At 35.0% G+C, this 27767-nt stretch overlaps 1 protein-coding gene across 2 annotated transcripts in view; it reads right to left on the bottom strand.

Moving 5' to 3' along the window:
• Positions 1-950: 950 nt before the first annotated feature.
• The window catches only part of LOC131166454 (uncharacterized), a 127776-nt gene continuing 100959 nt past the window's right edge, over positions 951-27767 (bottom strand). For both annotated transcript variants that reach the window (XM_058125043.1, XM_058125044.1), the window contains exons 19-27: positions 15463-15704; positions 15236-15382; positions 4492-4708; positions 4061-4189; positions 3656-3796; positions 2665-2739; positions 2408-2587; positions 2057-2116; positions 951-1634 (exon numbers count right to left, since the gene is read on the bottom strand). In XM_058125043.1, the coding sequence (XP_057981026.1) occupies positions 1560-1634; positions 2057-2116; positions 2408-2587; positions 2665-2739; positions 3656-3796; positions 4061-4189; positions 4492-4708; positions 15236-15382; positions 15463-15704 (1266 nt within the window). In that variant the 3' untranslated portion in view covers positions 951-1559. The remainder of the gene's footprint in view (positions 1635-2056; positions 2117-2407; positions 2588-2664; positions 2740-3655; positions 3797-4060; positions 4190-4491; positions 4709-15235; positions 15383-15462; positions 15705-27767) is intronic.

The following is a 27767-nucleotide window of genomic DNA, read 5'->3' as shown; positions in this document are numbered from 1 at the left end:
TTGCAAAGAAAGAAAGTTGGAATGTGGAGAATCAATCTTCTTCTAGCTATACACATGCTTCCTCCCACTATAAATCACGACCTCCAAACCACTCATCACCCCCTTTCCAGTCAAAGACTCGCATGTACCACAATTGTTTAATGCCATTAATTAAAAAAAAAAAAAAAAAATCATTTTTTTGAACAGAGTATTATTCTCTCCCAATCAAAAGGGCCCTCAGCCTTACTCCAATCCGAAAAGCTATTTAATGGACGCCTGGCTGAGACCTATGAGTAGCTTACCATGTTGGGAAGCCTATAGTGCGTTTCGAGAGCTACAACCATTCAAGATGGAACATAACAATTAGATCCCATAATTATAATTAGTCTCCTTTGGCACATCAACAACTTGGATACATCTACACAAACACACCATTTAATGAGGGAGGGTCTGCGAAGATCCAGGAGGGATAAGAAAGTCACCAACCATTTGAGTTCTCGGAAAGTTTGAAAGTAGGATCGGGAATTTGGCACGCCGCCGCCCCTCCCCTAACTTCTGCAAGTGCAGAGCGGAGCCTCCATCTATCTACAACAGTTGCTATTGTATCTTTCTTCCATAATAATAATAAAAGATCAACAAGGGTACTTAATTAAATGATCAATGCAAACTATAACTTTTTATTTGAGACAATACATTGGTATTGAAGTAAAGAAAGATAAAAGGAGCAGATCCAGACTCATTATTCTGATGAATTAGCCAAGTGTCCAAAGGGCCTCGAACACCATCATTTCAAAATAATAATAATAATAATAATAATAATAAAATATCAATGCCATAACATAATCTCATTCAGTTGCAGTGGGAATCAGATCATTCATTCAAAAAATTATACTCACAAAATGAACTACTGGAAACACATCACATTGATGTAATCATACTCCCCACCCCACCCAAACCCCCTCCTTCCTCTGTTCAGGGAAATCACCTATTCATTCATTAATACACTTTTGACTAAAAAAAACATTATTCATTCATTAATACACTTTTGACTGAAAAAAACATTAATTCTTCTCCCAAGGGCTTCGGCAATAGAGAGAGAGAGAGAGAGAGTACAAAAAATGGAAAATCCTTCTATCAAATAAAACTGCGGGGTACAAAAAACAGGACACCGGCAGAACAAAAAGAATCGCTGGACTCTTTAATGAGCCAAACAGAAAAAGGTTTGGGTACTCCAGTAATCTACAGCAAAACCAAGACAAAAGAATGAACTGACGGACCCATTTGGTAACATGCAAGGATCACCCAAAAAAAAAAAAGCACCAGACAGTTCAGCCTAAATGAAAAAAACAACCTCCTGCATGGAAGCCCTACATGATCGAAGTACCAAAGCAAAGTAGGAAGGTGGGAAAGAAATCATAGATGGACAAGGCGAGTCCACCAGCTGAATGAACTTCTGATAATCTCCATATTCGATAAGCCAAACAGCACAATAAAGCTCAATAAGCACATCAAATTGTGGCTTGTAAAGCACAGGATGATAAATGGCATGGTGTGGACTTCCTCAAACTGGATTATGCACATCACGATTGACTAACATAAAGGACAGGTACCAGTCCAGCCATTTTTCCATCCCTCCCAGGGCGCTTCTTCTTCACCTGCAAAGTTGTGTGAATAACCAGCATGTCAAATGAGCACATGATTGCGGAAGAAAAGATAGCCTCGGGGTCATACCCTCTGACAATATCTGTCAGCTTTGCAGGTGAGAATACCATATTATATATTTGGGAGGGGGGGTGGAGAATAAACCAACAAAGAAAAAGAATCAGATATGAGCTAAGTGGTTCAGCCAGACTCAAAAGACATACATCCATGTTCCTGCTCCGTAAATATTTGGAAATATTCCAAGGTAGACACACAAATCAACTCCAACTTTTGCCCCAATGACCCTATTCAATGCATTCATGGAAATGCATGTTCATGACTTGCATTTTTCTTATTATTACTAGATTTTTAAGATAGGCATGCTGAAAAGGCGGGGTCCCACTCTTTTAGAAAAAAATATCTTATATATACTTACATAAAACCAGCCATCAACTTCATAATCGATTTCAACATCTTCTCCGGCCGTTAAATTTAACTGCAAGAAAGAGAAGAACAAATCACCTCCATGTATTTACCTGGGTCCCAAATCAACCAAAATAGCATAACCCAGAGGAGGCATAATGCATGGGACATATCAAATAGCAAAGCCCAGCCCTACAGATTGTAGAACTGGTAAAGCTCTTTATATACCATTTTATGTTGCCTGGTCCAACTTCAGCAAATTAGTAGAATCACATAAAAAAAAACATGCAACATTTGAACTCTAGCTTTTTGAATGATGAATAAGCAGTGCACTATTTCCTTATTTTAACAAAGTCAGACATACCTCATCATCTCCACCAGCAGTGAAGTCGTAAAGTGCTGTTCCAAACTGTGGATTTCCAGAAGAAATTCGTTCCTCGTCTTGAGATCCAAAGCTCTGGGAACCCCGCCCAGCCAAGGGGTTCTCAAATGACTCAAACCTTTGCATAATAGGTGATGTATATGATGATGGTTCTTCCCTAATCTGAGAAAGCACTGGAAAATTAGAACTCAAAAACATGCACTACCAAACAATATTTGTAAGTGGTTATAAGATCTAACCGGGGAACCTCGACCTTCATACAATGAGGAACCACCCATGGATGGATTGCTAAACCGGTTTGCTGCTGACCTCTCCTGCAACAGACAACAGGAGATTTAACACCGACTTTTTCAAAGCGACGCATGAAAAAGTAAGATAGCCAGTATCGGACACTAAGAATGCCTAGGCATCTATCTGGTAATTTTTTGGAGTCTGCTTTTCCCTTGCCTTTGAGAGGCGAACTGCTTCATTTTTTCCCTTAAAAACAAAACAAAATAAAATAAAATAAAGCAAGCAAAACAATAAAGAAAGAAAGCAAGAATTTCATCCACAACACTAACCAGGTTCAACAGGGGTAATTAGATGTCACCAAGTAGCATGACACCCAAAGGGACGACAAAAAGTCGCATAATTTCCTTACTACCAACATTACATTGAAAACACACAGGAAACCATCAGACCCAAATTGACATTCAGTACAAAATTATGCATGTTCATGTCCACCTCATTTTGCATCCTGCTAAAAAGAAAAAGACAAAAAACAAAAAAAAAACAAAAAACAAAAAGCAAATACAAAAACAAAAACGAAAACAAACAAACAAAATCTCGCACAAAAACTTGAACTACACCCCTCTCCCTCTCTAATCAGGTAATCTACTTAATCACTTATGTAATCTTAACTTCCATTATTAGTAATCTAAATGCTAACTGTAGATCAGGAAGAAGCATGGATTACAAAGACAAATCTCCAAAAGAGATGTTAGGCAGTCGTTTACTTGTAACTTAGTAAGCGATTTGTTTAGAATTTGAACTAAAACTTTGTCAGTTTCAATTAGTAACTTGTCCATGACACACCAATGTTTCTAACATCTAAAATAGGGAAACAAGGAAAATTAATGCACAGCATCAATCTATCCGACAACAATTCGCTTCATAAGGCATTTGGCTAATCCATAACTGAATAAAAACAAATATTAAATTCAATATGAATGCATGGTTTTAGAGAAATACTGAAGACTGTGAAGCCCCATATGATGGCCGTGAGCTGAACAATGATGGGTAACTCATCCCACCAAAATGAGACGATATGGAAGTTTCAACCGATCCTGTTGACTCAGGAGAAGATGTACCAGATGATCTCGCATCATCTTCCTGCAAAACCAAATTAGTACATTTAGTAAATTTCCTTTTTTCCAGAACTTTTCCAGAAATGACTATCAGCTGGAGCCTCATGGTGTTCTTTGCCTATTTTAACTGCACATATGATACATAGGAATGGAATGAAATTGGGCGGGGGGGAATCAAATTTATCACTTGATTTGGTCACTCTCCATTCAAATTTTTATTCCTTACTTTCCTACCCCATTAAATTCTGCAAACCAAACATGCTGAAAGGGATTCAGGCAAGACTCATACCTCTACTTCTGAAGTCTCCAAGAGTGTCTTCGCCCACATATCATCATAACTAACAGAAGGCCTTGATATGATATTCTCCTCCTCAACATCTGGAGCATCAGTTCCAGCACCAGCAAGAAATTCATTAACCTAACAAGAAGTTGATTCAAAATAATCCTCGAGTTAAAAATGTGAGTTGGGACTTAATACGCACACATAAACATACAGATTTCATATGCAGGCCGTTCCAAACAATCTAGCAAATTGAGCCTAAAACAATATTTAGGCAGGAGGTACATCCTTATTTAAACATTGGGCTAGAGTTTAATGAAGATGCAAAAACCTTCACCCCAGATGCACCTCATATCATTAAAAAAAAAAAAATTAAATGTGCCATGCTGAAATTAATTTCAAAACGGGGAAAAGGCCAACTAGATCAACCATGTTCTTACCCTGTTCATTGCCGGTGCATTGTTTCCCCACAAGCCATCATCACCAAGGTTTGCTGCCCAAGCATTTACCAGGTCATCATCAAGTGCATCAGGCTCTGCAGGTGTTGCTTTAGATTCATAAACAAGGTCTGAGATTCCTGTAGCAACAGCTGGATCACTCAATCCAGATGAGGCGTTTATATTGTGCCGTGCACGGTAGATGTCAATTAATTTTGCACTGTCATAAGAAATTTTGAACGAAAGAATTGTGACTTCAGAAATATGAAAGCAAAGTAGACTGAAATCTAATGCTGAATATCTGATGCAGGGGGACATCAAGGTTCTGCAGCCCTGGAGAAATTTGAAGAGAGGAAGGAAGGTGAAGGGAGGAGAGAGGAGATAATATGGGGAAAACTCACGTTCGCGTCAATTCAATTTCATCAACAACTAACTACAACATGGCTTTCACACACTATTTAAAAGAAAGCCTCTTTACATGAAATTACACAACCCCTAAAACTACATTACAATACAAATATACCCTTATTTTACACAAATATTACAAATAACCCCCAAATACACATTGAAAACTAAAGTGTAGTCCCAAGAAGGGGGTGAATTGGATTTTTAAAAGTTTCTTTTGAGTCTTTTGTACAAATTCACAACCTTTAGTAAATTCAGCAAACACATGAGTTTTTTTTTAAAATTTTAATTCTTTAATTTGATCAACCCAAAATTCAATGACAATCAACCAACCAAACAATCAATTAATCAACCAATCAAAGTACCAATGTATAAGCTGCAGCACTTTGCAATATTCAGCGTTTGCAAAAACTCAAAAGTAGAGTTTGATTGAAAGCCCTGTATTGATTTTGATTAAATCCCTATTTAAAATTTTGCTTCCTTTTAACTAAGGTTTCTGCAAACGATTAATCAACATACTCCCTTTAAGGTTTCCGCAAAAGCTTAATCAACATACTCCCCTAAATTATAAGTCTTCTCAATCTTAGCTTTTAGCTTCCTGCACTCAAATACACACCACACAATTTATGTATGCAAAAATTTAAAGAGAAAAGGGTAGAGAGTGAGACTGAGATTTTTATGAGGTTTGACTTATACCCAACCTACGTCCTCGCCTTAGGCAAGACCACCTAAGGATTCCACTATACCGTTCCTTTCCGGGCGGAACAAACCGTTTACAATCTCCTTAAGGGTAAAGCTCCCTCTCCAAGCGACCACACTTGGTACAACCTTGAACCGTCAAAGAACAACAAGAACAAGAACAAGAACAAGAACAAGAACAAATTCTTGGATTACAAAGACACTCTCAAAACAGAGCTGATTAATACAAGTTAGAGCACTAATATACTTCAAATCAAATATTAAATAAAGACAATATCACCGAAGGTTCTTTCTTAGAATTGAGAAACGCAGTAACAGATTAAGAACTGTAGGCTTTTGATCAGTAGAATATTAGTAGTATTCTTCAGCAAGAGTTTAAGCAAGAGAGGATTTTAGAAGAATTTGCAATATCAATGCTTGAATGCTGATTGTATTGCTTGGTGTATCAAAATCCTTGAGTTTAGGGAGTATTTATGGAGTTTTAGAAAGTAATTCCTTGTTTCCCACGTTACTTAGAGTGTTTCCCAAGTTTTCACAACGTTTAGAATTCAAAAACTTATTTTTAGAAATTTCTCATTGCTGTTTAAAATTTAAAATTTCTGCAGGTTAGTCGGCCGAGTCAGTTGACTAGGCCTATTATGTTTGAGTGTCGGTTGACTCGACTGGATCCATTCTGTCTGAGCAAAAATTTAGTTAAAAAAATTCTCAGTCAACTGGAATTTCTCGTCAGCCGGCTGAGGTATCAAATTTTCACAATTTTCAATTTTTCAATACTTACATAAGACTTCTTAAACGTAAACACTTTAAGCACTAAGTCTTCATGCTTTTTCCATTTCTTTGAGTCCATCTTGACTTCATGTCTCAATATGCTTCAAACTTTGATAAGGCTTCAATATTCATTGAGCTTTCATCTTTCTTTTAAATCCAAGCTTCAATATCCGGCAAGCTTTCTCCTTTGATAAGGCTTGTGAGTATTTTGAACATTCAATCTTGAACTTATATGTTTGTTTCCTGAAATATTATCACTTTAACAAACACATGTTAAATTCCCCTGATTTGTTATCATCAAAATAAGATTCGTAAGCCTTACTAGGCCAACACACATAATTCTATACTAATTAATACTGAACACACATAATAAACTACTAACTTAACCTCACAATTCCTTAACCCTACTCTTATTAATTATTCTCTAGCAAGGATCCCCCCAAGGTCTTGCTTCTTGTCCTACATCAACCCTGCCCCAGTTAGGAAAAATTTGGCCTCCAATTTTGAAATGTTGGAGAATTAAAAGGGAGAAGCAAACTTGGATTCTTTGAAAGCCATCGCTTGAGTCCTACAAGCAACCACAATCATTTGGCAGCATCATAGACTTGAATTGAGAGTTAGCATTAGTAAGTACATCGAGAATGACAAACTCAACAATTGGAATGTCTGAAGAACTTTGGATGTCTTCAAACACATTCATTTCCTTCCTTATATTGTCTTCAAGCTGAGTAATGTAGTCAACGACCTGGACTCTCATAAATAGACTGGATTAGCGAGATCAATCTTCACCCGAACCCCATCTTGTTAAGCCAAAGAGTCATCCAACCAAGGAGAACCAAGGAGTACATGGCCATCTTCATAGGTAGGATATCACACCAAACATTAGCCAAATATTCACCCATTTGGATGGGAACCAAACATCTTTCATAAACATGTACATTAGAGTTATCAACCCAAAACATCTCACAAGGCTCTGGGTGAAATTCTGAATGAAGTTGCATTCAAGTGACTCCATTTATGAAACCAAATTCATTGGACACATTCCATCAATAATGATTTTGCAAACCTTCTCCACATTTGAGAAAGGTGTTGAAGAGCTTGAAACTGTGCCCAAGGTATGATAAATGGCATTCCTTTTCCTATAATTTGTCACCATGTGGCTAAATTTATGGATATATATGCTGCAATGTAGATATCACCAACCCCCTCCAACACAATTTTCTATAATCCTTATTCCCAATTCACCTTGATATTGTTTTTCCTGCTGAAATGAAACAAATTCACAAAGAAAACTCACAAATTACAGCCAAAAAAACCTGATTTTTAGTCCTGGAGCAACAATTTCTAGGGTTCCATGCCAAAAATTATGGCATATGCTTGCAATATATTATGTCCACAATCAAAATATCTTCTTGCAGCTCAAAATATCACAAAGAATACAAAATATCGTGGCTGGGCAATATCTTGGGACACTGGAAACAGGAGATGCTAACAAACACTCTCACTTGCAGTTGTTGGCGCGTGGGCTGCCGGAAATGGTGCTCTAGTGATGACTTTTCAGGCGAGGGTAGATCAGGGGGTAGGGAATACAGTGGTGGTGGCTGTATGCCAAAAAAAATTCCTGCAATGGTGGATTTTGAAGGGGTCGGCAGCTAAAGAAGTTTGTCCGGCACGTGGGTGTCCTCCAGTGCTTAGAAGGCGATGAAATTTTGAAGGGAAGGGCATCAATGGGTTCTGTTTTGGTGGTATGGGTGGTGTTGCAGGACAGTGGTTGGAAGGTGGTGTTTGAAGAAATAGGGACCCGGATGGAATTTTCTGAAAAGTTATGTAACTGCAGAACTGCTTTTCTGTTTTTTTTTTTCTAAAGACTAACACCAACCAAAACCAAGCCTTAGTCTCACTAAGTGGGGTCGGCTATATGAATCATTTTCCGCCAATTTATGCAATCATGGACCATTTCTTTTGATAGATTCAAGGATATTAAATCCTTATTCACTATCTCCTCCAAAGTTATTTTAGGTCTACCCCTACCCCTTCTACTGCCCCCCACAGTAACTAAATCACTTTTCCTCATAGGTGCCCTATAAGGCCTACATTGCAAGTGTCCATACCATCTGAGTCGTCTCTCCCTTATCTTATCTTCTATGGGAACTACACCTAACTTACCACGAATATGTTCGTTCTTTAATTTATCTTTCAATGTTATACCACTCATCCATCTAAACATTCTCATCTCAACAACTTTTACTTTTTGGATATTATGTCTCTTCATCGCCCAACATTCCGATCCACATAGCATAGCTGGTCTTATAGCTGTCCTATAAAACTTTCCCTTTAATTTTAAGGGTATTCTACAATCACATAACACACTTGAAACACTTCTCCATTTTACCCAACCTGCTTTAACTCTATGCATTACATTATCTTCAATTTCTCCTTCAACTTGCATAATAGGTATCAAAATCTACAAGTGCTATTTATTTCTTCATCATCAAGTTTAACTTTGTCTCCAATATTCCTCCTATCATTACTAAAATTACATTTCATATATTTTGTTTTATTTCTACTTATCCTAAAGCATCTAGATTCCAAAGCTTCTCTCCATAATTCTAACTTAACCTCTACTCCGTTCCTAGTTTCGTCAATTAATACAATGTCATCTGCAAACAACATACATCATGGAACCTCCTTTTGAACACTCTCAGTCAATTGGTCCATCACTAAAGCAAAAAGATAAGGACTCAAAGCAAATCCTTGATGTGCACCTATGGTAATTGGACATTCTCTAATTTCTCCATCTATAGTCCTTACACTAGTCATTACTCCATCGTACATATCCTTAATGACATCGATATACCTACAACATACACCCTTTTTTTCTAAAACCCACCATAGAACTTCCCTAGGTATCCTATCATATGTTTTCTCAAGGTCAATAAATATCATATGCAAGTTCCTCTTCTTTTTCCTAAACTTTTCCATTAATCTTCTTAAAAGATAAAGAGCTTCTATGGTAGATCTCTCAGACATAAAACCAAATTGATTTTCTGAGATCTTTGTTTCTAACCTTAATCTTTGTTCAATTACCCTTTCCCATAGTTTCATCGTATGAATCATAAGTTTAATTCCACGATAGTTATTACAATTTTGAATATCTCCTTTATTTTTGTATATAGGTATTAAAGTATTTTTCCTCCATTCATCTAACATTTTCTTAGTTTTTACAATTGTATTAAATAAATTAGTTAACCACATAATTTCGTTATCACCTAAGCATTTCCAAACTTCAATTGGGATGTTATCTGCTCTTATAGCTTTCCCATTTTTCATCTTTTTTAGTGCAAACTTAACTTCGTTAACTCTAATTTTGCAAATGAATCATATATTTTTAGTCTTTTCCTCATTTGACAATTCTAAGTTTAAGCCTTCTATTTGGTTTTCATTAAACAACTTACTAAAGTAACTTCGCCATCTTTCTTTAAAATCTTCGTCCTTAACCAAGACAATATCATCCTCACTTTTTATACATTTTACATTTCCTAAGTCCTTACTTTTCCTTTCTCTACCTTTAGCAAATTTAAATATATCTCTTTCCCCTTCTTTTGTACCTAATCTATCATACAAATTATTAAATGATCTATATTTAGCTTCACTAACGGCCCTTTTTGCATCTTTTCTTGCCTTCTTATATTTTTCAAAGTTATCTCTGTTTCTACATTTTTGCCACGTTTTATACCAAATTCTTTTTATCTTTATGATTTTTTTGTACATCTTTATCCCACCATCAACTCTCTTTGCTATTCAAAAATCTTCCCCTTGATTCACCAAAAATCTCTCTTGCTATCTTTTTAATAGAGCTAGCTAATCTATTCCAAAGAGTATTTGAATCTATCCCATCCTCTAAGGTTCAATCCCTATCTTTGATTATTTTATCTTTAAATTTTATTATATTTTCTCCTTTTAGGTTCCACCATTTAGTTATCCTACACTGGTTTATTTTATCTTTTTTCTTCCATTTTTTAATGCATATATACTCAATGTTGTGTGGTTAGGCTTTCACCTGGAATAACTTTACAATCCTTGCGTGATAAACGATCTACCCTCCTAGTTAAAAAAAAATCTATTTGACTTCTATGTTGTCCACTTTTAAAGGTTATTAAGTGTTCTTCTCTCTTCTTAAAGCAAGTATTCACTATACTAAAATCATATGACATAGCAAAGTCTAAGATCATCTCTCCGGACTCATTTTTGTCTCCATATCCATATCCTCTATGTATCCTCTCATAATTTTGATTATCTCTTCCAACATGTCCATTCAGATCTCCTCCTATAAATATTTTCATAGTCCCTGGTATGTCTTGTATAATACTATCCATATCTTCCCAAAATTGTCTCTTAAGATTTTCTGTTAAGCCAACTTGAGGAACATAAGCACTAATAATATTTATTATCTCTTGTCCTAATACCATCTTGATTTTTATAATTCTATCTCTTACTCTAGTTACATCCACAACGCTATCTTTTAAGTTTTTGTCTATAATAATATCTACTCTATTCTTATGCTTTTCTTTTCCAGTGTACCAAAGTTTAAATCCTGATTTATCAATTTCTCTAACTTTCTCCCCCACCCACTTAGTTTCTTGTAGGCAAATTATATTAATTCTTCTTATAATCATTGTATCTACAATTTCCATGCTTTTACCCGTAAGTGTCCCTATATTCCAAGTTGTTAATCTAATCCTAATTTCCTGAACTAACGTCTTTACCTGCCCACGTCCAAAATGATGCAAGAAACCTCGCATATTTGACAGCGTACCCGGGAAAGAAGTTACAGAACAAAGGAAGAGAAGGAAAGAAGAAGAAGAGGAGGAAGAGAAGCAGCAGCAGAGAAGGAGGGAGAGGTTACAGAACAGAGGAGAAGGAAAGAAGAAGAAGAAAAGGAGAAGAAAAACAGAGAAGAAGAAGAGGGCAGACTGCTGCTAGGCAGCAGGGAATTATGGACAGAGCAGGAGATCAGAAGCAGAGAAGAAAGAAGAAGCAGCAGCAGAGAGGGAGGGTGAAGTTACAGAACAAAGGAAGAGAAGGAGAAGCAGCAGCAGCAGAGAGGGAGGAAGAGTTACAGAACAGAGGAGAAGAAAGAAGAACAAGAGAAGGAGAAGAGAAACAGACAAGAAGAAGAGGGCAGACTGCTGCTGGGCAACAGGGAATTATGCAAAGAGCTAGAGATCAGAAGCAGAGAAGAAAGAAGAAGAGAAGGAAGAAGAAGAAGAAGAGAAAAGGAGAAGAGTGAGGAAGAATGGGTGGACTGAAATAGAAGAATGGAGATCATGGTTGGGCTCTGATACCAAATGATGCAGGGGCACATCAAGGTTCTGCAGCCATGGAGAAAATAGAAGAGTGGAAGGAAGGGGAAGGGAGGAGAGAAGAGATACCAGGGGGAAAACTCACGTTCACTTCAATTCAAATTCATCAACAACTACAACATGGCATATAATCCCTAAAACTACATTACATTATAAATTACACAACCCCTAAAACTACATAAAATTACATAACCCCTAAAACTACATTACATTATAAATATACCCCTATTTTACCCAAATATTACAAACAACCCCCAAATGCATATAATCCTATACTAATTAATACTGAACACACATAATAAACTACTAACTTAACCTCACAATTCCTGAACCCTACACTTCTTAATTATTCTCCAACAATGATCCTCCCAAGGTCTTGCCTCTTGTCCTACATCAATGTCATATACTAAACATGTTTTAAACCAAATAATTATTTTACAATACACTGCCCTAAATACAATGCAGAATCTTGACAACGTAGTACAAAATCAATGATACAATCAATGTAGATGATACAGAAAAACTATTACATTTTATTTTTTGATGAGCTTCAAAATATGAAGCATATTTTATTTTTCTTTCATTGAAGTTCCACTCCCCTTCATAAAATTGATTCAACCGACTCCAATCCATCAAGAGGAGCCATATTATTAATTTATTACATATATTTTTATGAAAATAACTTTCCAAACTTGAAATTCAGAAATTAAAACTTCAAAACTGTAAAATGTTCACACACATCAGAAAAATTATATTTTACTGTTACAATTTAGCAATATATCATCAGAGACTGTAAAAGAACCTGTTTTCCATTTCAACTTTCAAGTAAACCATTTCAACTTCATCAATTTAGGGAGTTTCTGCTTGAGTTTTCTGCACATTACTAATTGAAAAAATAGATGTGTGTGTGTGTGCGCGTCTTGCCATGAAAAGCTAAACTTTCGACATTTAATTTGCTGCAGACATAGCCATTAATCACTAATCATGTGTTTTGTATTTTTGTTCATCCACTATTATACATAATTTCACATTCCATTTTCATTTTTTTCACATAATATTAAAAATTTAACAGCACTGCCACCACAACATGAAAATATAGAGGTCATATTCAATAAACATATAAATTGATCCTTTTTGTGTCTATTGCAAAAGTGTTGTGTTTGGGACAATAAAAATATAGATTGGGCTTCCCTCTTTAAAACCTTAAACAGAAAAATACATAAATCCATTGTACAAGTAGGATTGGTAGGATCCAAAGTAGGATCATGATCTTATGATCACCAACCCTAATATGATCCTACTTGATTCCAGTTCTGCATACAATCTGGATCGATTAGGCAAGTCTGGTTCATAGGATCGTATGATCCTACTATCCGGATGGATTTTGATAACACCATGCTAGAAATGACTTAGCCTTCCACTCAGTGAGGGGTTCTAATCTTACCTTCATTCTTTTTCCCATTTTATATGATAACAATGTTTCAAAAGGCTCAATTGAGGCTCACCTTAAGGCTCGCCTCAAGGAACAACATGCCTAAAACGCCTTGAGGCTCAATCTAAAATACCAAATTCCAAAAAGGCTAACGCATTTTTACAAAAGGCACACCTTTTGCGCCTTTTTAGTTGAGGCTCACACATATTGGGTGTGTGATTCTCAAGTAAAAATTGGTTAAAAAATTTTAACTACTTGTTTGTATAAAAGGAATCTCATAATAACAGTTGATTTATAGAACTCTTGAACCTCAATCTTTCCAAAATAATAGAGAATTGAATCTTAGATCATGAAAATAGTTTGAACTTTGTAATGGTATAGTTTGAACTTTGTAATAGTATAGCCATCTCTTGTCATGATTTATGGCATGTATGCAAGTTAGCCATTTTTGAGTGAGCTGACAAGTAGTTTGCAAAGTATATATAATTTTTCTTACATTATATTTGTGATTTTCTTAATTTTTCTTTATTTTTAAACTATACAAAATTTATTTACATTTTTTTAATCTTAAAAATAAATTCTTAAAAGGCCTACACCTCACCTTTTAAGAGTTAATATGCCTCACCTTTTAAAACATTGTATGATAATATACATTCATCAGTGGGATGCCTGAACACGAACACACTCAAAAACTCCATTAATGCTCCTGATTCTCTCACAGCCTCACAGTCAACTATAAAAAAATATCAAATACTTTTATTCTCGATCTTCACAAGGCACCAATAAGACATTAAGACTACCTCTCAATTTCCAGATCCATCTTTTTCCCTCACAGGCAACCACCAAGAATAGTCTGATTGAACATAGTCGACAAAACATTCGACTGGACCAAGTTTCAGGAAAACTTTGACCTCGTCTCCTGTCTTCTCTTCCTTCCCCTATTCCCCTTTCAGATATCATCAAAGGTTCTTTAGGCTCTTAATCAATTTGATTGGTCTTTTTAATATCATCAAATTTTTTAAAATCAATGATTTATGATAATTGAATTTTAAATGTGTTTAATGAAATTATAGATAGCAGTATAAGCGGTATTTTCCCAAAATGTTGAAAAAAATAAAAATAAAAACCTAGTTTTTTTCAAATTTTGGCACCAATCAGCCAGCTGTTCCCCAGTTTTTCTTAGTTTGACGACTTTTAAATTAGTCAAAAATTAATATGTAACCCAGAACAGAGAGGATTTTTCCCAGTTCAATAAGTCTGGTCCAGGTTTAAAATATATTGATTCAATTATATCTACGTAAAAAAAGCTTGATTTAATATTGATACTTCACAACTAAACTTCTACATACTAATTTTACCTAGAGTGTTGACAGAAGTAACCAAATCAGAAAAAGTAAACTTAAAACAATTACTGAGCTGAGAGTCTAGACTCCAAGATTACTGTAAAAATAGTGTTTAGAACCTAAGCTACAATGTGTAATGTGGATGACACACAAATCCATCTTTCTCAAAAACAACAATAACCGCCACACCAATCTCCCACTAGGTGAGGTTGGTTATGTGGGTTCATTTCTGGCATTCTACACAATTTAGAGCAGTATCCATAAAAAGGAGTGATGTCAAATCTTCTAATTCTAGAATGGACCTCCCCCCCACTATTACAACACAGCTACACCCATAACATCAACTAAATCACTCCCTCGCACTAGCATATATAAGTGCATACTACAAAAGTTATGCTATGTTGATAAGCGACCTTGTCAACTGAAGACTCCAAAAGGCTATAGGAAGGGCAAGGATTGACTTAGAATAACTTGGACTGATGCAGTAAGAATTTAGCCCAACTCCAACCTTTCGAGGATATTTCCCTAGATTATGCAGAATGGTAGAAAATAATTCATATAAACAACCCTACCCAATGGAGTTTTAGGCTTCAGTTTGCTGGTGGTGTCAGTTATAGCAGTCGTAAGTTGCCAAAACAAGAATTAGACAGTTACAGGTTTCTTTTTTAAAATAAAATAAAATTTATGTTAACTTCACATCACTTGAAACACACAACAGAGGATTAGAGACTCTGTACCTTGTTGGTCCTAGAGGCAGATACTTTGCTCTGGGAACGTAACAAAAGAGTGAGACCAGATCTAGCAACATCTCATGGGTTTCATATAGTTTTTTAAGTTCATCATCTGTCCATTCCTTATTTGCATTGTCATGGTTGCGCATTTCCCTATGCAACATGCACACATTTTATCAGGTTTCATCCATAAAAGGACAAAAAAAGTACCAAGAAAAGAATCTAGCTCTTACTTAATCAAGTCATCCTGGGCTCTATACATTTCATCAAGGACCTTTAACATGGGGCTTATTAAAGATCCGAGGCCAGTGCCACTAGCCCCTTGATCTTCACCATTACTAAGATGCATATCAGAAAACTGAGACTGCACACCACCCTGTGCTAAAGCATGTAAAAATTCATAGATCTGTAGCCTGTAAGGCTCACCAGACCTTATTGCCATCGTTGTAAGAGCCTGAGCAGCAACAATACGAACCTGGAGTGTCCATTTAATCATAACAAAAGAAGGAAATAAAAAAAAAATTAGAAGCAATATTTATTTAAATAATCTCAAAAAAAAAACAAGAAAATTAATCATTAACACATAACAAGCCAACAAGCTTTCACTGTTGTATGTATGTAACTCTCTGACCCAGAGCACATAACTCCCATGCCATACTGGGCATTGGGAAGGCATGATGTAGGCAGCCTATCATATGACTTTGGTTTTAAGACTTGAACTTGTGACCTTAAGGACTGGGCATAAAAGCCTCACAGTTGGCTCAAAGCTCATTCTCACTTAGCATACTGAATATCATCAAAATAAAGAAGAAGAAAAATGGTAGAAGGAGGTGATTAATGATTTAGAGGATGTATTTTTTGGGGAATTAAGGAGTTGGAGGCAAAAGATGAAGTTTAAGTGGATTAAGGAAGCTGATTGGTTCCAATTTTTTTCAGTCTAGCTACTAGTGGTAGAAAGAGGAATATGATTACAAAATTGAAGCTGAAGGAGAGGTTACTACTGATTCTTCTTTGATTACTAGGGAGATTACAGTTTATTTCTAATTTGTTTAACAAGGAGAATAGTTATAGGCCAATGTGTGAGGGGCTGGATTGGAGTCCTGTCTGTTGTGATCAGATGAGGTGGCTGGAGCGGCCTTTTGAGAAAACTGAGGTAAAGAGACCGTGTTTAAGATGGAGAGGGATAAGGTTCCGGGTGGTCCAGATAGGTTCAATATAGCTTTCTTCCAAGATTTGTGGGACATTGTCAGAGCAGCTTCAATGAAGATCTTCAATGAATTTATTTTAATGAGATTTTTTGTAAAAGAATTAATTCTATTTTCATCACTTTGGTTCCTAAGATGAGCAGGACTATTAAAGTTGCAGATTTTCGGCCTATCAGTATATAGTGATTAGCCTATATAAGATTATTACTAAGGTTTTAGCTCTGAGGAAGGGTTTGTTGATAGGGTAAAATATTTCGGAGGCTCAAAGTGCTTTTTTGGGAAAAGGAAGATCTTGGATGCAATTTTAGTAGCAAATGAGGTTATTAAGGATGTTCATAGAAGGGGAAATAAAGGGGTGCCGTTTAAGACTGATTTTGGAAAGGCTTATGATCAAATTAGTTGAAACTTTCTTGGTAAAATCTTTGTAAGAAAGGGTTTTGGTCATAGATGGAGACATGGTTTTAAATCACGGTAGTGGGCAGTGTAACGTAACGGCAACGAGCAGCGGGAGCAGTGGATGTTACATAACAGGAAGCGTATGTAACGGCTGTGAATTTTTTTGAAACACACACAAAACTTGGTGCATATTAGTGTACTTGCATGTTTTAAGCTTTTAGCCCTTCTTAGAAAGAGTTTTAGTGTGCGCGCGCGCGCGTGTGTGTGTGCGTGTGTGATAAATTCTTATGTGTGCTAAATTAATTAATAAAACAAAATACATTATACACTCAATTATGTTGGCATTACAAGGCTTAACATCCTGTTTTGATGCTAACAAACAGATGGAACTTAACATATTTGGTTGAGTAATGATATTTCAGGATTCAAGTTCTTGAAGCTCAAGAATATGTATACAAGGATGATCAAAAGAAGCTTAAAGTATGGATTTCAAGATGATTTTTTAAAGCTTGAAGAATATGAGAGAAAGCTTAAAAGTATATCAAAGCTTGAAGAAAAACAAGCAATACAAAAGAAAGCAAAGCAAGAGAACTCAAAGAAAAGACAAGCATGAAGACTCAAGTGCCAAGAATGTCAAAATGTCTTAGAAGTCTTTATGTAAGTACTTTAATGTTTAAATATCATTTGAAATACTTTTAAACTCTTTAGGGAATCTTTAGGGAATATTTATGGACTTAGAAACCTATTTTAAAATCCCGGAAAATGTTTTATGAAAGATCAGAGCAAGAAAGCAAAATTAATTTTGAAAACCAAAAATGAAAAACCAGAAAAATGAAATGGTCAGCCGATTGACCAGTTTGCACAAGGCTTCCTCAGCCGACTGAAAAAATACCAGAATGAATAAAATGTTCAGCCGACTGACCATTTTTAAACTGTGTTCAATTAGCCGACTGACCATTTATTGAAATAATTTTTGGACAGACAGAACGTTGTCAGCCGCCTGTCCAGCTGACTGACCTGCACAAAATTTGACTCAATTGAGTAAGTCAGCCGACTGACTCCACGGAGATTTTGAAATTCAAACTTAACGGGAAGATTTTCAAATTTAATTCTAGGATTTCAAATCTTTTGCAAAGTTGACCAACTCCAAGTCAACTTGGTAAATAAGGAAACTCTTTCTTAAGAAAACTCTATAAATACCTCTTTAGACTCATGAATCAGAGAGAGAGAGAGATAGAAAAGCTAGACAAACATCCTACATTCATACTCTCCAAAAGTTCATACTTGCTCATATCTTTGCTGGGAGAACTCTACGAAATTGTTGGTTGATCAAAAGTCTTGGTTCTGATTTGCAACTAAGTTTTCTCTATCTATAAGAAAGAATCTTGGTGAATTTTATACTTGAGCTTCATATTATTTCATCTTGATATTTAAAGTTTGAAGTATATAGTGGTGAAATTGTACTAATCTACTCTTTGAGAGAGTGTTCTTGAATGCAGCGTTTATCTTGTATTCTTGCAGTATTTTTGACGTTTCCAGGTTGTTGGATCGTTGCCCAAGCGTGGGGTGCTTGGAGAGGCTTTGCTATAGCCTAGTGAAGGAGTGTTTAAGCGTGGAATTCGCTTGTAACGGTTTTTTGTTTCGCCCGGGAAGGAACAGGTATAGTGAAATCCTTAGGTGGTTTGCCTAAGGCAAGGACATAGGCTGAGGATAAGCCAAACCTCATAAAAACAGCGGTGTCACTCTCTTTCCCTTATTCTCTTTAAATTCCAGCAAAAATATAAACTATGTGGATGTTGTAATTCTCTCAATCATTAAAAACAACATGTATTGGAAATTAAATAAACCAAAGCTTAAATTGTTCTTGGACTTGCGGAAACCGAAAAGAAGTACGTTGGTTAATCAATACTTTGTGGAAACCGTGAGGGAGTACATTAATTGGTTAACAATCCAAAACCTATTAACTGAAGGTTTATTTGAATTCTGATTTTGGAAAGAGTGATTGGATGTTATTTTTGTTATCAATTGAAAGGCCAATTATATTCTCTACAAGGCTTACATATTCATATACATAGGACTGCAAACAATCAAGCTGAATATTGCCAAAAGAATTGCAAAGCATATATTGATTGGTTACTCATATTGTGGTTGATTGGTTTGAGTAGTTAATTGATTGTTTATTTGTGTTGTGGTTGTGGATTGAATAAAAGACTTAAGTTTTTGTGTGATTGCTAAAAGAAGTCAAGAAATCTTTGAAAGAATTATAAAAGGTTAAGAATTCATAAAAGAATTTAAAAGAAATTTTAATAACCCAATTCACCCCCCCACCCCCCTCTTGGGGCTACAACTTAGTTTTCATTTGGTATCAGAGCGGGATTATAGCAAATCTTAATTAGTAGCTATACAAAGATCTTAATAGCACGCTTAGGTGTAGCTCCCTTTGGAGAAGGACAATCCTCAACTAGGCCTCCCCTCTTTTGTGGTTTAAACTATACATTTTGGAAACAACGTATGAGGATCTTCCTTCAAACCATGGATTGAAAAGGTTGGGAGGTTGTCACGGATGGTGATCTAATTCCTACCAAACTAATAGATGGAAAACAAATCCCTAAGGAGAAAAAGGACATGACTGAAATAGATCACAAAATGCTGCAAGTAAATTCAAGTGCTATCAATGCTTTGTATTGTGCTCTAGATATTAATGAATTCAATAGAGTCATGGCTTGCAAAATAGCCAAAGAAATTTGGGATAATCTAGAGGTAACCTATGAAGGAACTGTAGATGTAGGAGATAATAGGATCGATATGCTTACTAGCGAATATGAAGCCTTTAGGATGAATCCCGAAGAATCAATCACTAGTATGTACACTAGGTTCACCCATATTACAAACTCCTTCAATGCCCTAGGAAAGACATACACCACCTATGAGATGATTCGAAAAATTCTTAGAGGGCTGCCACCAATGTGGGAACCAAAAGTCACAACAATAATTGAAGGAAGAAATCTTAAAAACACTTCCCTAGATGAACTCACAGGTTCTCTCCTCACATACGAAATGGTCATGAATGAAAAAAGAGGAAAAACTAAAGCTCAAGAATCCATAGCTTTTAAAACAACAAATAAAAGTTTTAGTGATGATGAAGAAGAGTTGAATGAACATGAATTAGCCTACATATCCAAGAAATTTGCTAAGATCCTTAGAAGGAAGAATAAATTTACCAGAAAATCAAAATCTGAATCAGATGAAGAAATTAGCAAGAAGAAATCAAGAAATAAAATTCCTACATGTTATAATTGCAACAAAGCTGGACATATAAAACCAGAATGTCCACTACTTAAGAAGCTTCAAAAAGAAAAATTCAATGAAAGCCACTACTTGGGATAATCTAAGTACAAGTAGTTCCGATGATGAATCAAGTGACGAAGAAGTTGCTTATACTTGCTATATGGCATGGGATGATGATGAAGAACATTGTTCATCATCCAAATCAAATAATGAATATGGTAGTGATTCATCTAATGAATCCGATGATGAGAGTATGTCATCTTATGAAGAACTTCAAAATGATTTATTCAAGGTTCATAAGATGTTAGTTAATGATACACATCATTGAAAAACAAGAATGAAGGAGTTATGAAAGGGTTAGAAGCTAAAAATCTTACTGAAAAGGAAAAAGATTTGAAAATCAAGAAATTAGAAAGCAAGAATGAAAATTTGATGAAAGAAATAGAAGATCTAAGATTTCAAATTTCTATGGAAATTGAGAAAGACATATATATTTCTGAATTAAAAAGTAAAATCAATAACTTGTCTCAAGAAATAGTGAAATCACAAGTGAATGTTGATGGCAAGAAAGATATAAAGATAAATGATCTCAAAAGAAAAATTGAAGATAAAGAAAAGATCATGTACAATTTTACTAGAGGGAAAGAAAATTTTGACAAAATAATTGGATCACAAAGAATGTCCTTAAACAAAGAAGGCATAGGATTTAATAGAACTGAGAATAAAAGAAAAAAGAATCTCTACATGGGATACTTTACAAAAGCCTCAAAAAATTATGCTAGCACCTCTTTTAATGTCTATACTCACACTATATGCTACTTATGTAAGAAGAAGGGGCATATAAAGTTTGAATGTCCATTAAAGAGGAAAGCTGTGAAAGTTAAACAAGTTTGGAAAGTAAAAGAAACTTCTCTTGTTAAATCATCCGGACCCAAGAAAGTATGGGTTCCTAGATGAAATACCTAACCAAGGATGTCAGAGATATTAAGCCATTCTCCTTTAGAGAACAAGAAAGTTATATAAGGTAATGCTAAAAAGAGAACTTGAACTTTTACACAGTAGGGAAACAAGTTAGGAATGATTCAAATCAAGAAGACAGAGACTTAAGAAAATTAGATACTTCGGTCAACCGAACTACAAGTACAGGCTCCTAAAGGTACTTCAGGCTACTGAAGTCTAACCCTCAAGCGACCGAAGTGTCTCCACCGGCTAAAATTCATTCCATAAATTCTTCAGGCAACCGAACTAAATCTTTAGGCGCCTGAAGTCGCGGATCCCCTTTATATTTATCGCACAAAACCCTATTTTTTTCTTAAACGTCAGGCTCCTAAACTATGGTACATCAATCACTTGAAGTTCCCTCACCATTTTTCTCTCAATCCCTTGCTCCAAAACCTACAAATCCTAGCTCCTTTGCACGATTACTCATCTTCCCCATGAAATCTAGGGTTTGCTTGTCGATATTTGTTCACTCCCCAAATCCTCACTGTACCAAGATAAAAGTCTAGTTCATAAATCAAGGACTTCATAGATGTTAGGTATTCCTTTTAGAAATTATGAAAGAAACTTAATCACATCTTCTACAAGGATATTGAACCGGTTGAAATGAAAAGATTAATTTAAGAAGCCTACTGATGCTTATCATGTTAAAACTAATAAAAATTGTTGGTCTCAATCAATGAATGAATTGTACAAGGCTCTAGTTAGAAAACATTAAGATTTGCAAAGCAAATGTTGGAGTTCTTATGAAATCAAAGGAAAGAAAATCTGAAGCAATATGAAAAATATTTGAGCAAAATGAGAAGTAGTTAAGCAGAATGAGAAACACTGAAGAAACATGAGCAAAATTGTAGCACAATGCAATAATATGCTCCATGCCTATATGATATGTTGTTATACTTGCATGCTTATATGTCATACTGATATGCTACATGCTTACATGCCGATAGTGCCAAAGACATGAAAATGATTTGACTTATATTGATAATTTATGGCTCACTATATATTGAAAATTTGAGCATGAAGTTATTGAGCATAATTTTGATGCATGAATTTTGATATGACATTGATATATGAATATGAAATTAATTCTTGATTGTACATACTAATAGATAAACTTATTTGTCTTGTGCTGCTCCTTCTTTATGTAAAGTTGTTAACTAATGTCAAAAAAAAAAGAAGTTAAATTGAAAAATTGGCATCTAAATAATTTGATATCCATGATCAGTGCATGATGTGACATCAACATTAGTATCTATGAAGTATATTGGTATCCATGAATATATCAATTAGTATTTGAGCATGACAACATAATAATATCCATGAGCAAGTTATGATATTAATGATATTGACATGATATTATTATTTGATATTAGTATCCATGAGCACATACATGATATGAATCAATGTTTGAAGCAAGGGATGATAAACTTAAAAGCATAATTGGTATCAAATCTAAATGAATGAAATTCACGGGGAGTATTATGACTCATTGCTTGTATTATGATTTCTCCCTAACTTTCAATTGTTATCATATGAAATTATCAAATTGGTATCATGAAATAAACAATTGGCATCATGAATTAATGTCAAAGAGGGAAATAATGTTGAAAGAATGATGAATTATGAATGACAAATATGACTTTTGAAGTATTTTTAGCTAATATAAATGTTGTACAACATTTGCTTGATTGTAAATTTAAAGATGTCACAACACATATGCAATATGAACGACAAACATGAAATATGCATGACTATTTGACAATTGAAGCACACTACATACACTATATTGCAATATATTGGGAAGAGTGTGTTCATATGTTCATATGCTCAAAATATGATTTTATTTGAACGTAATCATTTTTGATATCCTACTCTTTTTGATTGATGTCGAAAGGGGCGGAAGTTTTAAGCAAAAACTGAGCATGATATATGTATCAAAAGGGGGAGAAGTATTTGATATTGAATGATCTTGAACTGAATGATGTAATGAAGCATAATAGTTATTGAAATTGATCTTGATATTGCTAAGTTTGTTAAGATGATGCTTATTGTAAGGGGGAGCCTTTTAAGGCTTACTCAATTTTTTTGCTCCTTGTTTGTCATCATTAAAAATGGGAAGATTGTTGGTCTTACAAGGCTTAACATCCTATTCTGATGTTAACAAACAAATGGAATTTAACATATTTGGTTGAGTAATGATATTTCAGGATTCAAGTTCTTGAAGCTCAAGAATATGTATACAAGGATGATCAAAAGAAGCTTAAAGTATGGATTTCAAGATGATATTTTAAAGCTTGAAGAATATGAGAGAAAGCTTAAAAGTATATCAAAGCTTGAAGAAAAATAAGAGAGACAAAAGAAAGCAAAGCAAGAGAGCTCAAAAAAAAAAGACAAGCATGAAGATTCAAGCGCCAAGAATGTCCAAATGTCTTAGAAGTCTTTATGTAAGTACTTTAATGTTTAAATATCATTTGAAGTACTTTGAAGCTCTTTAGGGAATCTTTAGGGGATATTTATGGACTTAAAAACCTATTTTAAAATTCCGGAAAATGTTTTATGAAAGATCAAGCAAGAGAGCAAAATTAATTTTGAAAACCAAAAATGAAAAACTAGAAAAATGAACTGGTCAGCCAACTAACCAGTTTGCACAGGGCTTCCTCAGCCGACTGACAAAATACCAAAATGAATAAACTGTCCAGCCGACTGACCATTTTTTAACTGTGTTCAGTTGGCCAACTGACTATTTAATGAAATAATTTTTGGACAGACTGAACGCTGTCAGCCGCCTGTCCAGCCTACTAACTCCGCAGGGATTTTGAAATTCGAACTTAACGGGAAGATTTTCAAATTTAATTCAAGGATTTCAAATCTTTTGCAAAGTTGACCAACTCCAAGTCAACTTGGTAAATAAGGAAACCCTTTCTCAAGAAAACTCTATGAATACCTCTTTAGACTCATGAATCAAAGAGAGAGAAAAAAGCTAGACAAACATCCTACATTCATACTCTCCAAAAGTCCATACTTGCTCATATCCTTGTCGGGAAAACTCTACGAAATTGCTAGTTGATCAAAAGTCTTGGTTTTGATTTGCAACTAAGTTTTCTCTATCTATAAGAAAGAATCTTGGTGAATTCTATACTTGAGCTTCATATTATTTCATCTTAATATTTAAAGTTTAAAGTATATAGTGGTGAAATTGTACTAATCTATTCTTTGACAGAGTGTTCTTGCACGCAGCGTTTATCTTGTATTCTTGCAGTTTTTTTGACGATTCCAGGTTGTTGGATTGTTGCCCAAGCGTGGGGGTATCGCTTGGAGAGGCTTTTCTCTAACCTAGTGAAGGAGTGTTTGAGCGTGGAATTCACTTGTAAAAGTTTTTTGTTCCGCCCAAAAAGGAACAGGTATAGTGAAATCCTTAGGTGGTTTGCCTAAGGCGAGGACGTATGCTGGGGATAAGCCGAACCTCGTAAAAATAGCAGTGTCACTCTCTTTCCCTTATTCTCTTTAAATTCCAGTAAAAATATAAACTTTGTGGATGTTGTAATTATCTCAATCATTAAAAACGTGTATTGGAAATTAAATAAACCAAAGCTTAAATTGTTCTTGGACTTGCGAAAACCGAAAAGGAGTACGTTGGTTAATCAATACTTTGTGGAAACCGTAAGGGAGTACATTAATTGGTTAACAATCCAAAACCTATTAACTGAAGGTTTATTTGAATTCTGATTTTGGAAAGAATGATTGGATGTTATTTTTGTTATCAATTGAAAGGCCAATTATATTCTCTATAGGGCTTACATATTCATATACACAGGGCTACAAACAATCAAGCTAAATATTGCCAAAAGAATTGCAAAGCATATATTGATTGGTTACTCATATTGTGGTTGATTGGTTTGAGTAGTTAATTGATTGTTTATTTGTATTGTGGTTGTGGATTGAATAAAAGACTTGAGCTTTTGTGTGATTGCTAAAAAAAGTCAAGAAATCTTTGAAAGAATTATAAAAGGTCAAGAATTTATAAAAGAATTTAAAAGAAATTTTAATAACCCAATTAATCCATTAGACACATAAGACATACGAATAATACAAATAAAAAATAGCTAGAAAAGAAAGAAGGTTGAAGTTGAAAAATATAGAACATAAATATCACATTTAAATATTATCAAAATAAAATATTTTCCTAACACGTTAATATTTTCAAATTGTTAATTAATGCATCTATTGTATGTATTTAAAGAAATAGTAAATTTTGTATCATTGTCATCCTCATTATAATCTTTTCCACCTCTTGCCACTTGGTATATTGAGAATGATACATGAAAGAGAGGGAAAAAGTGAGAATAAAAAGTAAAAAATAAAATATTTTTTTTGGTGTAACAGTCCTGCAACGGTTACGTAGCGGCCATAGCAACCTTTACGTAACGGTCGTGGTCCGTAATGGCCGCTACGCTCGTGATTTTTCTTCCCACCGATTTTGTGGTGTGTAACGATATTAGTAACCCAAAAAACCGTTACGTAACGGCCTTACGTAATAGTTGCGGCTGTTATTGAAAACCATGGATGGAGATCTTTGTTCTTTCTTCTGGTAGATGTTTTGAGTAGATTGGTTTCTAGAGCTGTGGTCAGAGGTCTTGTTAAAGGGATTGTGGTGGGAAGTCAACGGGTTGTGGTTTCTCATCTCCAGTTTTTGCTAATGATACTATTTTCTGTTTAAAAGATCATAGAGAGTCTCTTGCTAATGTGCTTTGAATTTTGAAATTGTTTAAGAGGATCTCTAGTTCGAAAATAAATTTTCTGAAGAGTGAGTTAGCTTGTATTAATTGGATATTTCTAGATCTTTGGAATTGTCTTCTTTAGTTGGGTGTGGAGTGCGGTACTCTTGATTGGCCTGAGTTATCTAGGTGTACCTCTAGGTTGTAATCCTAGATTGCTTGTGTTTTAGGATCTTGTGGTGGAAAAGGTGTCTAAGAGGTTGGATGAGTGCAAGAGTGCTTTATTTTCTCTAGGCGAGAGTATCACACACATTCAAGCTTGCCTTGCTAAAATTCCTCTTTACTTCTAGTCTATCTTTAGAATACCAGTGAGGGTAGCCAGTAGTATTGAGAAGATCATGACAGACTTTCCTTGGTCCAGGATGTGGGAGAATAAAGATCATTTGGTTAGTTGGGAGGTTGTCTGTAGGTCTAAAAATGAGGGAGGGTTTGCGTCTCAATAAGTTGGTGTCTAAAAACATTGCTTTGATGGGTAAATGATTGTGGAGAATTCCCTTGCAGGAGTTTTCCCTTCAGCGTGAAGTTGTTAAGACTAAATTTGGCTTGCAGGATAAAGGTGGGATGCTAATTTTGGTTTGGGATGTTCTTATGTTCTTGTAATAGTCCTTGGAAGGGTATTTCACAACTATATCCTCTCTTTACTCCTTATACAAATTTTATTGTGGGAAGAAATCATGTTCAGTTTTGGGAAGATATTGGATGGGGGGTTCTTCCCTTTGTTCTTCTTTTCCCTATTTGTTTAGATTGTCCTCTTTCCACAATGAACCAGTTTCTTCTTCATAGGGTTGGTTTCTATTGGGATTTCCATTTTCACAAGGCTTTGAAAGATAGGGAGGTTTTGGAGCTTGCCTTCTTATTAAGTTTGTTTGATGGTAGGCTCCTTTCCCAAAGGAGAGACTATCGTTCTTATATTCTTGATTTTTCTAGGGACTATTCATATTTTTCTTTTCTTTTCTTTTTCTTTTTTTGTTTTTCTTTGGGGGGGGGGGGGGGGGGGTGGGGGAGAAGAGAGGGGGGGGGGAACATTTAACCAACAATAGCTTGTCTTTTCCACTTCATAAATCCATTCGGAAGGCTAAAGTTCCCACTAAGATTAAGGCTTTTATTTGGTTGGTCGTTCCTAATATAGTTAACACCAACAATCTATTATAGAGTAGGAGGACTTTTAAGGCTTTATCACTGAATGTTTGTTCTCTCTGTTAACCGCGCTGTTTTATTTATTTAGATCTTGTTTTTAATTTTTTGAGGATTGCTTATGCTCCTTGTACTTCTTCTTAATAAAATCTTCTCTTTTTATCAAAAGGGGAAAAAAAGTAAATTTTGATTTTGTTTCTGCTCCTTATTGTACTTCTTAATAAAAAAAAAAAATTTTATCAAAAGAAAAAAAAAGTACAAAACAAAGTGTGAAAATAAATAAATAAATAAATGCATACTCTATGATATATATATATATATATATATATATTTCCAATTATTAGATGACTGCCACTTTCTGAGGATATTGCCCAACATCTAGGATCATTGTGGAAAAGGATTCATCCAGCTAACCCCATCTAGAGTGACTTAAAAGGCTTTATTGTGGCTGTTGTACAGGGAGGGGCAGGATTTGTCTGCAAGATAGCAACTTCTATCTTTGTTTCCATCTTCCTTTTCATTCCAATCCATCAAGCAGGAGACAAAATGATTACACAAGACCAAAAGAGAAAAAAGGAATTACTACAAAAGGGCTTAGAAACCATATCAAAATTACCATAACTTTCAGAATTTGTATATAATATCCCTAAATTGGTATAACAAATATGCAATAAATTATGACTAGAATAAAATCAATTGCCAAAGGCAAAAGAAAAATAATCCGCAAATCAACTTGAT

Source organism: Malania oleifera, chromosome 10 (assembly GCF_029873635.1).
Source record: "Malania oleifera isolate guangnan ecotype guangnan chromosome 10, ASM2987363v1, whole genome shotgun sequence".
NCBI lineage: Eukaryota > Viridiplantae > Streptophyta > Magnoliopsida > Santalales > Ximeniaceae > Malania > Malania oleifera.
The sequence above is the reverse complement of the archived record's forward strand: the minus strand, read 5'-3'. Positions and strand labels throughout refer to the sequence as shown.